This window comes from Dermacentor albipictus, chromosome 7, assembly GCF_038994185.2.
Source record: "Dermacentor albipictus isolate Rhodes 1998 colony chromosome 7, USDA_Dalb.pri_finalv2, whole genome shotgun sequence".
In the NCBI taxonomy this organism is placed as follows: Eukaryota; Metazoa; Arthropoda; class Arachnida; order Ixodida; family Ixodidae; genus Dermacentor; species Dermacentor albipictus.
The window spans coordinates 122,844,799-122,859,476 of record NC_091827.1 but is presented as its reverse complement, the minus strand read 5'-3'; the positions used below and the strand labels follow the sequence as shown (position 1 = coordinate 122,859,476).

Here is a 14,678-nt window from a genome sequence, read left to right as displayed (position 1 = left end):
TCAAATAATAATTGTTTCAACGCATATTTGCTTTATTGTTTATTGTATCCACCACCTGTAACGCCCTTCTTGGCCCTGAGGACAATGTAAATAAACAAATACGTGATGAAACGACAGCGTGAAGCAAACGTCATGGCGGCAATGCCTTGTCCACGACTGTGTCGTGAAGCCTACATAACGAAGGCAGAGTGACAACCACGGCGCGACGACGACATCATGACCAGTGTCACATGACCAAGCCGGAGTGGTGACAAGGCAATACCACGACAGCAAGAGTACAGTCGCAACAGCGCAACAGCGTATGATGCATGATAGCGACAATCTGATAACAACGCAATGACGACAATGACATCACAATGCCGGCACAATTTGGAGATGACAGCATGATTACTATAGAAGATGACGGAACGACGAAAGCAGTACGTGCAGAACACGCGTACACGTACGTGCAACAAAAGCAGAACAATGACGTGACGACGACGGCATTACGAGAATCGGATGACGAGGTTAGGGTGAGAATGGAATGACTGCGTCGACATCGCCTCCACGGTAATACTACGTGTGATGTCAACGATGGCATGCCGACAATGGTATGACGACCACTGTCTGACGATAATGGCGTGAAGACGATGGCGGGATAAGAAACGATTGACAAAGTTGGAATGACGACAATGAAACGCCGCGACGGATCGTGATGACGATATGACAGCCGATGCGCCACGACTGCACGGCAACCGCATGACAAAAATGGTATAATGTCGAGTATATGACGACATTGGCATGACGTCGACTGTACGACGACGATGGTGACTGACGGCGATAGACGCCTGTGTGACAATGGCATAGCGACGATGTCATGACGACAGCCGGATAACGAAGCTGGAGTTGCGACTATGTTATGAACGCAAGGGCGGGGACAACGAATGCATGACGACTGCACGACGAATATCACCTGACAACGATGGCATGACAAGAGTCGGACAACAGAGCTGGAAAGACCACAAGGGAATGAATATGACGGCATCATGACGACGACCACCTACCTAGGGCGGCCCAAGTCATTGGAGAACTTGGGGGCTGCGTCGCCGTAAAAGAAGCGCGACGGAGAAATGATGAGAGTCAGGTTACGAAGCTGGAATGATAACAACGGAACGACCACACCGGTAACATGAGCACGAAGACAAACTTTGTGGCCTAAGCTAGTAGATAGCTGCACCCACAGGGTCTACCTTCCAATACAGACAGACAGACAGACAGACAGACAGACAGACAGACAGACAGACAGACAGACAGACAGACAGACAGACAGACAGACAGACAGACAGACAGACGACGACTTCATGACGCCGACAAAATAATAAAGGAGCCACCAATATGCAACGACAAAGGCGGTATGATGACGACAGCATGAGGACAATGAGATGGACATTCTGAACTTATGACAGTGCTATAAAGGCGAGAGCGTGCCACCAACGTAAGGACCATGGTTTGACGATGAATGTATGACGACGATGGCAGGATGACAATTGTGTGAAGAAAAGCCCATGACGGACCTGCAATGACGACCATGGCATGACCGAGCTGGTATGACAACGTATTCATAACAGATGTTTGACGACGATGGCATGACAGCGGCAGCATAATTATGCCTAAATGAAGATATCACGATTACGATCAAATGACTAATAAAAACTGACGTCGTTGAATCGACCAAGGCGGTATAACGACGACGACAGGACGTCAATGTGAGGACGTCACGGAAGGCTTGAGAATGGTTCAACGACAGCGTGACGACGCTGTCATAACTACAATAGCATCACGTCGACTTTGCGATGACATTGGCGTGACGACGATGGCGTGACGAGAGTTGGATATCGATGCTAGAATGACGACGATAAAATGACTGCGACGGAATCGCGACGACGTTATCGCAAGAAATGCATAACGACGCCCAGCGCGCCCGCGATCAGGCAGGCAGACTATATCTGTCAGTCCCGTCTTGGGATTAGCCGGGTGCGCGTTTTGTCGCGTTTTGCTGGACCCAATAAAGTTTATTCACTCACTCATAACGACGATGGCATGACAGCGGTACGAAGGCAACGGGATGAGAAGCGTGTGACGGCAATGTCGCGGCTACGCCTGTAATATGGGGCTTTTGTGACGACGATGGTTTGACGACGACACCATGTCGAGAGTCCCATGATGAAGCTGCAGTGATGCCGATGCCACAACCGCGACGGTATGATGAACTCACTACGTTCAATGACGAAGGTGACCGCCGGACGACATTCGTGTAACGACAATGGGATGGCGACAACGGCATGATGACAGTCGTATGACGAAATTATATGGACACCAATCGAACAACCCCGACGCCAACAGAACGATGGTAAGGCAATTAGCGCATGATGAGGGCCGTATGATGGCATAATGACGATGATGGCAGGCAGCGGCATGGAGACAAATTACGAGTGTATGACGACAGCAGCACGATGGTACCTGTGTGACGGGGATGACCTAACGACGGTGACAGGACGAGACTCAGATGACGAAACTGGAGTAACGAAGACATGATTACCACGAAGGCACCACGACAGTGGTGCGACAGAGAATGCATGACGGCTTTATGACGAATGTGCCACGACGGTAGCATCACGACGACGGCACGAAGAGAATAGGATGGCAAAGTTGGAATGACGATGATGCAACAAACATGGCGTGGGAGGAGTGAAACATATTATATTAACTATAATAATAATAATAATAATAATAATAATAATAATAATAATAATAATAATAATAATAATAATAATAATAATAATAATAATAATAATAATAATAATAATAACATATTATATTATATTATATTATTATAAACATATTATATAATTAACAAACATATTATAAAACTTGGGTCACTGCATTGGCGTGGGAGGAGTGACGACGACTCAATGACAAGTCAGATCGAGAAGCTGTAATGACAATTATGCTACGATGACGATGGCATCACGACCTCGAGCGCATACGTAGTGGCATAAGGTGTTAGGCAACATGGTCCACTGCGTCGGTGTAAGAGGCTAGCCAGTTGTGACCCGGCCTAGTTAACTTTGTCTTAACTTGCACAATAATATTTATTTATTTATTTATTTATTTATTTATTTATTTATTTATTTATTTATTTATTTATTTATTATACCTCAAAGGCCCCACAGATGGGGTAATACATGAGGGATGGGCTTAGTTTAACAAAACAGTGATTCGAGAGCAGCCTTGAACTGATGAGTGTCGGAGTGGTGCGTGACGTCGGTTGACAGACCGTTCCAGTCCCTGGCGGTTTTCAAAAAAAAAAAATGGTCATAGATGAGAGGTAGTCTGCGCCGGGGGTGGATACACGGCTTTGCTGTGGTTCATGCGGCTGGACTGACGATGAGCTGGTAATATAGCTGAAATGTGGAGTGGTGAATGATAGAATTTGTGAAAAAGACGCCGTCTAGAAATAAGACATCACAATTCGAGATCAGTAGGACAGGCACAGGTTTTTAGTTCAGACACGCTTGCATGATAAAAATATTCAGAGTAGATAAACCGGGCTGCACGGTTTTTAATTGATTACAGTGTATTAGACAGGCTATGTTGATGAGTATCCCAGACAGAGCATGCATATTCTAACTTAGGGCGGACATATGTAACATAAGCTAACAATTTTACTGATGGGGGAGCAAGTCTTAGATTCCGGCGGAGAAAACCGAGGGTTCGATTCGCGGCATTGGCTGAGTTAATGACATGATGTGACCAAGTTAGAGTAGTTGAAAAGGTTATGCCGAGGTATTTCTGTGAGTCTACGGATGAAATTTGGGCACCGTATATGGTGTATTTCCCTGATTGGTGATGCTGTCTGCGATGGAAAGAAACTAGCAAGGTTTTTTTAGTATTTAAAGATATCAACCATTCGTTACACCATAATTCAATGCCTTTTAGGTCATCTTGAAGCAAATCCACATCTGAAGTTTTAGTTATGCGTCGATAAATTACACAATCGCCTGCGAACAATCGAATGTTAGAAGATATCTCAGTAGAAAGATTATTAATGGAAATTAGAAAGAGTAGTGGTCCCAGAACTGTGCCTTGTGGTACGCGCGAAAGGGCAGAACATTGTTTAGATGACTGCGTGTTAGCAAATACAAACTGCTGTCGGTTAGTGAGAAAGCTACGTATCCAGTCTAGTACAAATAGATTAATCTCGAGACGGAAAAGTATTAGAGTAGCCGTTGGTGTGGAACTTTGTCAAATGCCTCTTCAAAGACCAAGAAAATCACATTACAGGTACGTTCAAGTCCAGGTTAGAGCTTAGATCATGAAGAAATAAAGCTAGCTGGGTGTCACATGAAAGACCTTTACGGAATCCATGTTGAGCAGGATGAAATAGGTTATTGGATACTAAAAAGTTTACGATATGAGAGTAAATACCATGCTCCATTAGTTTGCAACCAACACTGGTGAGTGAAATGGGACAACTAGAGCACAACGATGGAGGACATTTTTTGGGGGACTGGAACAATCTTTCCTACTCTCCAGTCTTCCGTATCGTTGTGATCAAGTGCGGGAGGTTATATACTCATGCTTAGTTGTAATGAACGCCGTTTGAAAGTCAGCGCTTGACCATGTCACTTCATTTTGTGCTTCATGTCAACTCAGGCGCTGGTTATATCGTCCAACGCCTCCTATAACTATATGCCTGGAACGTCGCTCTCTTTTCCATAGGGAGCTCTCTGCCGAGTGTTGCGACCATGCGCCGCAGGACGGCGCGCGCCACCGTACCGGTCCCCATGGCAACCACAGCCGCCGCCGAAAGCATCGCGGCTTCACGCCGCTGCTCTCCCGCTTTCAGGCCGGCGGTCGGGCGAGTGGCGCGCTGGAACCCGGCTGCTCTGCTGCAAAATTTTGTGCGAAGACAAACTAACGGGCGTCAAAAAAGCACGATAATGGTGCTCACACAAAGCAGTTATTCAGGGATATAAACGATGCATAGTGTTTCGCGCTTTTTTTAAGGGGATTTCGTTCACGCGTTAATTTTTCTTCTTCCTTTTTTCGCTTTCTTTTTTACGTGCGGCTGCCCGTTTAAGAGCGGCCATGAAAAAAAAAAAAGGTCGTTGATAAATTCTGATGCTGTGTTTTTTCACGAGCACTCTATCCAGATCGGTAAGCGCTGGATTGGCTGCCTTGTTACAGGGAAGATAGGTCACCATACGTGCGTCGATTGACAATGCTAATGGCGTGGAGAGGAATATCAGCCTTATGTAGGAGGCTTCTGGATAAAGCGATTTAAATATTTAAGAGCCTGAAGCATGTGCTTCGCGCTGTTCCGTTTCCTAAGGTGCCAGGAATTATATTTACTCGAATAATAGCGCGCTTAAGCCCGTGGTGAAGAAGACATGATCGAAAGGTAGAACATATACACAGCGCCTGTATACATTATTGATTCGGGGTAGGACAAAATACGTCGAGGAATACAGCTTCAATGGTGTCTGTGTCTTGTACGAGCGTTTAGCATGCACCATCCCTGTACGTGGTGCATTCAAGCTATCGGAATTCTCGGCTGTTAGATCATTCATCGTGGTTTCCTCTCGCTGAAGTTGAATGGCATGGCGCGTTGGCTCGGTTCCTTCAGTGTTGCTCTCGTTACTTTCGTGCCCTGGAGGCGTGGCTGGTCCTTCATTTCCTTCATTTGCGCATTCCGGTGGTTCGCAAGGCAACGAAGCACTCGAAGGGGCACGCTTACGTTTTCGCGTCCTGCCTTGAGGTTCCGTCCCACCCTCGCTTTGTGCGAGGCACCGTGTCCGTTCGCCGAACGCACCGGACACTGTCGTGCTATCAGTTTGCGCAAGGCACGGTGTCTGTTCAGCGAACACACTGGGTACCGTACCGGGTTTCAGAAGTCGCTTCGTGAAGTTCGCCTTGAAATCCGTAGCACGGAAGTGGAGGCTACACACAACAGACCAGTCCGAGATAGTAATGATCGGCAAAGCGTCTCTTGATATAGCTCTCAGCCACTCTGTACGCAAACCGTTTTCCGCTGGCACCTCGTGGAAAGACACCCCCGGTTGCTTCCGTCCCCAACTTGACGGGCAGCCTGGTACAAAACAGCAACGCATCGCTGCGCGTGTAAATCACGAAAAGTTAGTAAGGCGGACACACACATACAGTAAGCACCCACCGGCTCTGTAACATATGTTAGGCTCTGATGGTACTGAAATAAAAATACCGTCTCTGCAGTAACAGACGGCGAGCAAGCATTACGCGAACGAAGGCAAAGCTGACGGGTTTAGCAGACGAACTTACCACCATTCGCCTGTGGCTCAGTTTCCAATAAAAAGAGTTTCAAGAAAGTGAAGTTTACTTTATTCAGCAATTTTTCATCTCGTCGCAGCGATAAAAAACGACACATGTGTGTCGTCGTCTGCATGCAGTAACGGTGAAAACGCACGATGTCGTCTGCTCACGACGCGCCAGCCGCTTGGCTGCCGACGTCGCTCCCGGTAGCCGCGCCACCGGCGTGTTTACAAGGGCTGGCCGCGAGAGGCGCTCGCCACCGTACCAAAAGGAGGAGAGTACAGGCGAGGGAAGGGCAGCGCGTTTGCGGCTCACGTTCCAGGCATAGTATATTATAGGAGGCATTGATATCGTCAACAGGCTCACAGACAGACTCAAAACGGTGGAAGTCGGCAAATAATATTATTCACATTATTATTGCTGTAAAAGCTAGGCTAAAACAATGTGGTCATAGTATTTGAAACAATAAGAGGGCTAGATATTTATTGAATTATGGGGTTTCACGTGCCGAACCCACTTTCTGATTATGAGGCACGTCGTAGTGGAGGACTCCGGAAGTTCCGATTACCTGGGGTTCTTTAACGTGCATCTAAATCTAAGTACACCGGTGTTTTCGCATTTCGCCCCCATCGAAATGCGGCCGCCGTGGCCGGGATTCGATCCCGCGACCTCGTGCTCAGCAGCCTAACAGCATAGCCACTAAGCAACGATGGCGGGTCGGCAAGATATTTATAGATGTGTAATAAGTAAAGTACATTTCAACGTAGAGTGTAAATATGCGAAAGTGCATGTAATTATCGCAAGCCCATCTGTATGCCTTCGGGTAATTTACCAAAGGCTACGGGGGCTCGGGCTCACATTCGTTACCCATAAAATGGATAACACTGGTGACTATAGAATGGTAAATAATACAATTCCAATAGTTTACATTTTCAAGGTATGACTGGTGGGTTTGGCATCGGTGTCTCACCATGCAAAACTAACGATGAAGAGGGGTCTTCCACAAAGCTGTACGTGACATGGAGGTGCCTGTCAGAAAGAACGTTTAAAGCACGTTCAGGAAGGAGGACCTTTTCAAAGGGTAAATGTCGTCTCAACCGATATTCAGAAGGGCAAGCGTCTTCATGGTTGCATAGGTCATGTGGAAAATGTGAATGACTCGCGAGACCTCCAATAAAGTTCTTTCACTCATTCACTCACTTATCACGTCTTCTACAAAGTTTCAATGCGTTCTTTGGCGAGTAGCCCCCACCCGGTAATCTTGTTGGCATATCGTGTCCGCAACCTGATAAGCATGACACGTTGCCTATAAGGATACATAAGGCTCCGTAGAGAATGCTTGGGTAAGGCAATAGTAGGGGTGGGCCAACTTTATGTTTGGGGTGGGCGAACTGAAATTTGGGGGTGGGCCAACTTGGGATTTGGGGGTGGGCGAACTTGAACTTTGCGAAACAAAAGAAAAAGCTAAGTAACAACCGAGCCAAAGAGCGCTTACGCATTTGTAGACAATTCTCAGAATTTCTGTATGATTTCTTCACGTGTGCCATACTTCTCAGCACATACATCGCGGCTCACAGTGTAACTAACATTTCGGCTCACGGTAGCTTACGCTCGTCCTGTTCACTTCTTCGTCTGAAGTCCCATCTGAAGTCGTAGTTCTTTTCCTCTTTAAACATGTCGGACCAGTTTGCCCACAGCTCCCCCTCTTGAATCTGAAGTGAACGAAGGTGAGGCAGGGTGCTGGTATGGGGAGGTTACTGGCGAGCAGCGACACTGTCAGTGCCGGGAGCCGCCATTCTGTACGTACAACATGGATTGAAAATATATTTTGTTCTTCCATGTAATAATTTAGAACAGAAAATGCGGTGCAGATCTGGAACGTGGATACAAATACGGAGAAACTCCTCGAGCTCGGCGTGCACAGCCCGCTAGAAGAGATCGCCGAGGCTCAGGAGCGAACAAAGGTGGTCCGACTCACGACCACCAAGGCGGGCCACCACAGTCTGCGCGAGCTCGGCTTTTTCTCGACGACCAGGGATCCAACGAAGCTGACGTGGTTTTCCGCTAGAGCCGAGACCTGATCGCCATCGCTCTGCGAAACGTACATCCTTACCACAACAGAGTAGGCGCCTTGCCCGGGCGACCACCCTTCTCCAGCGCATAGACGTGAAAGCGGACGACGTCACGTTCGTAGACGCCGCCATCAACAGCAAAAACCAAGCCTTTGGCTCTGTCACATCCACGCAACCGACTGGACTCCGCCACGATCCTCACCCGAGACCCCGAGGTGGCGGACCAAGTAGCCCTAGCGCTGGCCGTGTTCGACGACAAAAAGAAAAGAATCTGCAGCGACTACAGACCGGCCTTCAAAGCCTTCGAGCGTGGCGTCATCTCCGACCAGGCGTTACGCATCCTCCGTAGCGCGGATTCGAGCACCCGCAAGCACCACACTGTTAACTGGTTCCCCGCGCCTATTTTTTTCGGGTTCCTGGCACCCCGCCCAACCTCAACGAGTTCGCCTACGACGCAGCGTGCGCGCTTACCGACCACACCGTCCCCGGGCAACCCCATCTCTTTGAACTAGAGGACAACCGGGAAGCACTCACTAGGTACAGTGAAATCACAAAACCCTTCTACCTGGGTGGGGCGCCGCACCTTTCCGACACCACACCCGAAACTTCACACTACGCTTACTATAAAGACGGCACATGTACCCAAACCCCGCCATACTACACGTTTTCTATCCCGACGCGTGCAACACGTGCCCCTCATGCGGAGACACGGCGACGCTCGCACACGTGCTCTGCAGTGTAGAAACGCTCTTCCCGATTCTACCTCGGGCAAGTGGGAGAAGTCCCTCCGAAGCTCGCTGCTCGCCGCCTAGCAATGGGCCGTCCAGCAGGCCTGCCTAAGCGCCCGCGAGGTGCTCCCTGTCGCTTCCTATGTGGGGGACGCCTGCTACGCCCTAAGCACGTCTCGCAGAACCATAATAAAGTTTTCTAGTCAAGTGTAACACAGATAGAAGTACTGCGAAATGTTAGGGCCGAGAACAGAGCTAGAACCACGGAAAAATTAAATCGCGTTTATATTTACGAGAATGGAACAGAACGCAAGAAAGAAGAATACACGCACGAGTTGTCAGGCAATATAATGAGAAAATCTTTTTAGTATTATTGTGTAGAAAAGAACAGCAAAGGTCGGACACAAAGGCGGTGTCGACTGGCGCAAGCCTGGACATGGTGCTCTTACTCGAGATTCGGGACTGTTCCGCCTAATTCGATAAAGTTAACAAACTGCAGCTTGTGCAACAGCTAGCCGTGACGTCATGTATTTCGGTGGCGTCAGCTAGTGCCTACTTTAATTTTCTTCAGTGAAGGTCAAGTGAATGGTATTTCAAGTGACCCAAACACTGGATAGTGCAAGTCTGGAGAAATGTTACTGCGCCAAACCGGCTGAAATACGAAAAAAATATTTCAAAATACGTGGAGTCACACTGACGAACGGGCGCTGTGGTTTCGGCACAAATTTCAATAAACGGAACTTTGACCCTCATTGTCTGTTCAAATATTCAATCTTACTGCGAAATGAAGTAAAATAGTCTTTTTAAAAGCATATTCACCGGTTGGAACTGTTTCATTCGTCCTCGTTAGTGTCTCCCCAGGAGCGTAGATACTGTCGTCATTCACACACATGCGCTCACTTGTTGCCGATGACGGCCGCCAGCGTCCGTCGGTAGAGCGGGTCGGCGTGTGCCCCGAGGCGTCGCGCAGCCGCCGGTCACCGCCGCCGCCGTCGAGCAGCTGCTGCAGCCACCGGCGCTGCACCGGCTGCGCGCGCGAACAGCGCGAGCATGAAGGCCGAGACCACCAGAGTGTGGAGGTGCTCCCCCCGTACACCCTTCTTGGGTTCTTACGCCTAATGCAGCAAACGTTTCCCGTCTGTTTGAGTTGCTTCTATTTTGATGCGAAAGCGTCAAATTAAGCGACAAATCTGCAGCAGCGAAGCGCCACCCAAGTCCCATCGGTTGCGACACCGCGTCACGAGCACGCCTCGACGGGGCACCTAGAGCTGAGCTGCAAGGTCCTAAGATGTTTCACCGTGCAAAAACAATACATCACGAAACAAAGCACACTTCTTCATTTACAATAGTATAAAACATGATGGCATTTGCAGTGATACACGCAGGCTAACACAAATACAGAAGTATAAGGAAATACCACATAATGAGCAAGAATCAACAAAGCATCACGTACGTTTAAATACCACATCCGTCAAAGTGTAACGATTATTTCTAATGCAATGGTACATAGGCGCATTTCGCCAGCTTTCCAAGCATCTGGAGGCAGAATTCAGAAATACTGCAGTACGTCAGAATGAAACAATAATCGCCCGGAGTCCTCGACTATGGCGTGTCTCATGTCCTACGTGTCTGTTGTGTTAAACTCAACAATTTGTGGAATTAATCAATGACGTTTTGTTGCGAAACGAAGATTCTATTGCTCACTGAAGAATAGCGTGGTGGTACAGGCTTAGCACGAAGCACGTAGCTTCGCGCAGCTCGCAAGTGGGTGGCAATTATTTCCCTTTCCCCACTATTACTCCATCTTGTGGCCTTCCGCAAAACTGAGTCGCCATATTCAATAATTACCTATTCTTGTTCATTATTTGAGCGTCGCTCCGCGATCTCTTCGCGTCATGGTTGGATCTGTGGCTAGCCTACTTCTCTAAAACATTAACAGTCACTTTAGCATAAGCGAAAGCGGGTGAATGCGAAATCGTGCCCGCTCGAGAGACAGCCATTACACTTCTTGAGTGTCTCATTGGAATGCGTTGTTACATCTTATTACTTTTTTCTCTCATTAAATGTCGTGGATTCGAGTGCATTATTTAAAGCTACCTTCATTACCTGTACCTTAATCAACCTCGCCCTAATCAACACCAAAGGTCAAGGGTTCGACTCCCACCAGAGGTCGTGTGTTCGAGTGCCTCAATTAACTGAATGGTAATTATCTGTGCCTTTCTCGCATGATCAGAAGCATCGTTGTGGCAGCGATGTGGATGAATCTATGTGGAAGAAAATGACGAACGCGCGAGCAGTGGCACGAGCGCTCCGATTTTCTGTACTTCACGATGCGACCTTGAAACAGAGATGAAAGGCTTTCGCATTATAATGTAAGAGCGACAGCACCGGAAAAGCGTTCACCACCAGCCCACCAACCATTTACTGAACAGTAACGTGAAGTGCTATGCCCTTAGATTAACTAATGATTCTGGTCGTCCGGGGACCGCATTTCGTAAGGATTATGTACAGCTGCCACTTATTTTCCCGTCATTCATGAAAGTGAGCGAATCTACGCTCCAGCTATCGCCAAACAGGACGCTATGTGTGACGTATATGAAAAAAAGAAATCATACGAAATGCGGCACAGAGTACAAGATGGCATGAAAACAAGCTCTATCAACGTCCCTTCCTTCGCTTAGAAAATATCCTGGCTTCTACGCTGCACATCCAGTTCCGCTAAACCAGCACGCACTCACAAGTTGTCGTCGGCGCCGGCCTGCCGCAGCTGCGCGACGGTGCTGACGGGTCCGTCGTCGGTGATGGTCACGAACGTGTTGCCATTGGCGTCCACCACGTCCACGGGTGTACCTGCACGAGGACGGGCGCATGCAGCTCCAGCGATGCACGATCAAAACGCATAGCCACCAAGAGAAACAAAATATATACCATCCGATCTTATTCCTGACGTCGTATTTACGCAACGGCCGACGCGAACGGGCAGTGAGAGCATTTTGTTCTCTTACAGTAGCCTAATCAAACGTTCGTGTGTACAGGAGGCCCCCTTTATCCTTATCTTTATGACGAATCGCTTTCCATACCGTGACATGTTTTTCGTAGCTAACCATCAAAGAGGGCGGAGAGCGCAGAGATTGTTGAAAGTGTCTCGGTAGAAGCGAGCCAGCAGAGGGAAAGGTCACTGCGGGATGAGTGTTTCACAGCGTTTCCGAGTGGCTCCGAGTGACTCTGACGTCAGGACGGCGTTACTCAGGAAAGCCGGGGCTGAGCAGAGTGCTGCTGGCGTCTCCAGCTGATGTGCCTCTCCCTGCTTAGCTTGCGGTGGCTCATCGACGATTGCGGCGGCGTACAACATACCGCCGGAATGAAACCTCAGCGAAGAGTCAATAGAGGGACGTCGTCTACATGGCAAAAAGGCTTGATGACATCACTGTGTCAATGGGGTGCTCACCGGCAAGTCAGCCGTGAGAAGCAGGTCGTCAGCAACCCTCTGAGACTGCCGCACCAACAGCTACTTCGATCGTTCATGACTCTTTCGCTACGGTACACGCAATTGGCTGTTATGAATTCGCTCGTTCAGTATCGATCAACTAGGCAGAAATAAATTGACAAAACTGATTGCGGCACTGAGCCATTTGATGTTACTTGCACAAAAATCACACTGAGTTCGTGCATGTATCATCAAAAAATCCTTATTTATTCATTTATTTGTTTATAATGAATAATTTCAGGGCGCGAAGGCAATACACAAAAAGTGGGGTGCTTACAAACGTGTTTAGTGAAATAACAGATCAGGCGTTACATAGCATTTTCCAAGGCGATCTCGAATCGTTGTGCACGTGCAATGGAGGAAGGAAGGTGGCTACATTCAGTGCTTGTTTTTGGGAAAAGAGTCACGTTATATGTTAGTGCGGATTTACGTTAAAGCCTGCGTAGGACGTCTTCAGAGAGTAGCTGCTTCACCCGTGGTGCTACTTGCTACTTCACCACTGATCCATGGACCATTCCGCGGGATAAGAAAGCATTTCGCTTACATTGGTAATTACCTTCGGTGACCTTTGCATGATTTCTTTCCCGTAGGTGGCCCTGCAAGAACTTCATTTTTGACACAAACACATAATAACTGATCATTTATGTGCCACCGAGAACAAAATTACCTTGTAGCCATTCCATGCCAATGTGGTTGGAAAAGAATTCCAAATAAACGCAAGGCACTTTGATGTTAACGTAGTAGCGTGATACGCATCGGCTGCGCATCCAATCTATGTCATTCTGCGCCCGCAAAATGGCAGTCGCTTCCAGCTGTAAAAATAGCTGATCTCCTTTAACCCTTTAACGGACAAGAAAGGCTTGGCCTAGATCATTGTTATTGCTTTATTTCTACATTATATTGCTCGAATACCCACCAGATGAAATATTGAACAGTTCGTCTAAAAACTAAGCGAGATAGAGTAAGCGGAAAATATTTTTGACCAGCTGGTTGAAGGTCAATGTATGGTAAAAAGCTGGTCTTTGATACTTGATTTGGTCAACGCGTGTACTTGAGATGCTCCTCTATGGGAATAAAAAAAAACAGCTCACATAAAAAAAAGCTCGCATTGCCGAGAATGCGACCACCATGTGCGCTAAGAAGAGAATGACGAAGTCCTCCCGTTTAGTCATCAAAACATCTGCTGCTGCTCACGACTAACGTTCTTGTGCATACCACAGTTGAGCAGGAACGCAAACAGGTGTAAATTGCGAATCACAGACTAACCTTTAGATTAGTCTCATTTATGCAAATGTTTTGTTAGGCCAACAGAATTGTTGATCTACCAGTTCAAGGGCAGGCCACACAGCAAATTTTGGTTATATGCTGGAAGTTGTTACGCGTCCTCTAAGGAGTGTCCTACCGCAAGATTGCTTTTCAAATTAGTTATTAGCAAATATATAAATATTTGAAGTGCCGCCAAACCCATGATTTCAGGAGGGGAGCTTCATCGCAAACATAGACACGCTCTCCACTTGCCCCGTTTAGCCTCCGCAATTACATCCCTGCGTTCTTCCACACCGGAGCCGGAAGATCACGGGACGAATGCGTCGCGGGCCCCGCCATCATTTTCTTTTTTTCTCGCGCTCGTTTTGGCTGAGTAGCGCCCTTCCAGTGACGTTCTCTAGTGCGAGTTGTTGCGTTTGTCTCGTTTAGAGCAGCGCACGATTTTGAGGTGTGCACGAGAACACCTGTTGCGTTATAAGTCAGTGCCACAGTCACGAGAACTGAGCCTGACGCGAGAGGATGACAGCACCATCGCCGCCGCTGGAACACAGCAGAAAATGCCATAGTTTCGTGCTCTGCGCGTGCGACTGCACGACGTGGACAGGAGCAGAGGAAACGGAAGTACATCTTTCTTGCCGCAGTACGAAGTAAAACAAAAAAACACGCCCTAATTTGGTTTGTATGGTTTTTATTGGTTCCCTAAACTTTAATTCGTCTATAGAAGCAACAAATTAAACAGATGCTGCCTCGAATTATTGTAAAAGTCGCCTGCCAATAGCAGCGACGTCCCCGCAC

General features: G+C 47.8%; 1 protein-coding gene across 14 annotated transcripts in view; it reads right to left on the bottom strand.

Moving 5' to 3' along the window:
- The window catches only part of LOC139048142 (uncharacterized), a 401,037-nt gene that overhangs the window by 336,474 nt on the left and 49,885 nt on the right, over positions 1–14,678 (bottom strand). For all 14 annotated transcript variants that reach the window (XR_011507573.1, XR_011507572.1, XR_011507571.1 and 11 more), the window contains exon 2: positions 11,869–11,980. Coding sequence is in view for 9 of the 14 variants with exons in the window: in XM_070522653.1 (XP_070378754.1) it covers positions 11,869–11,980 (112 nt within the window). In the remaining 5 variants the exon portion in view is untranslated. The remainder of the gene's footprint in view (positions 1–11,868; positions 11,981–14,678) is intronic.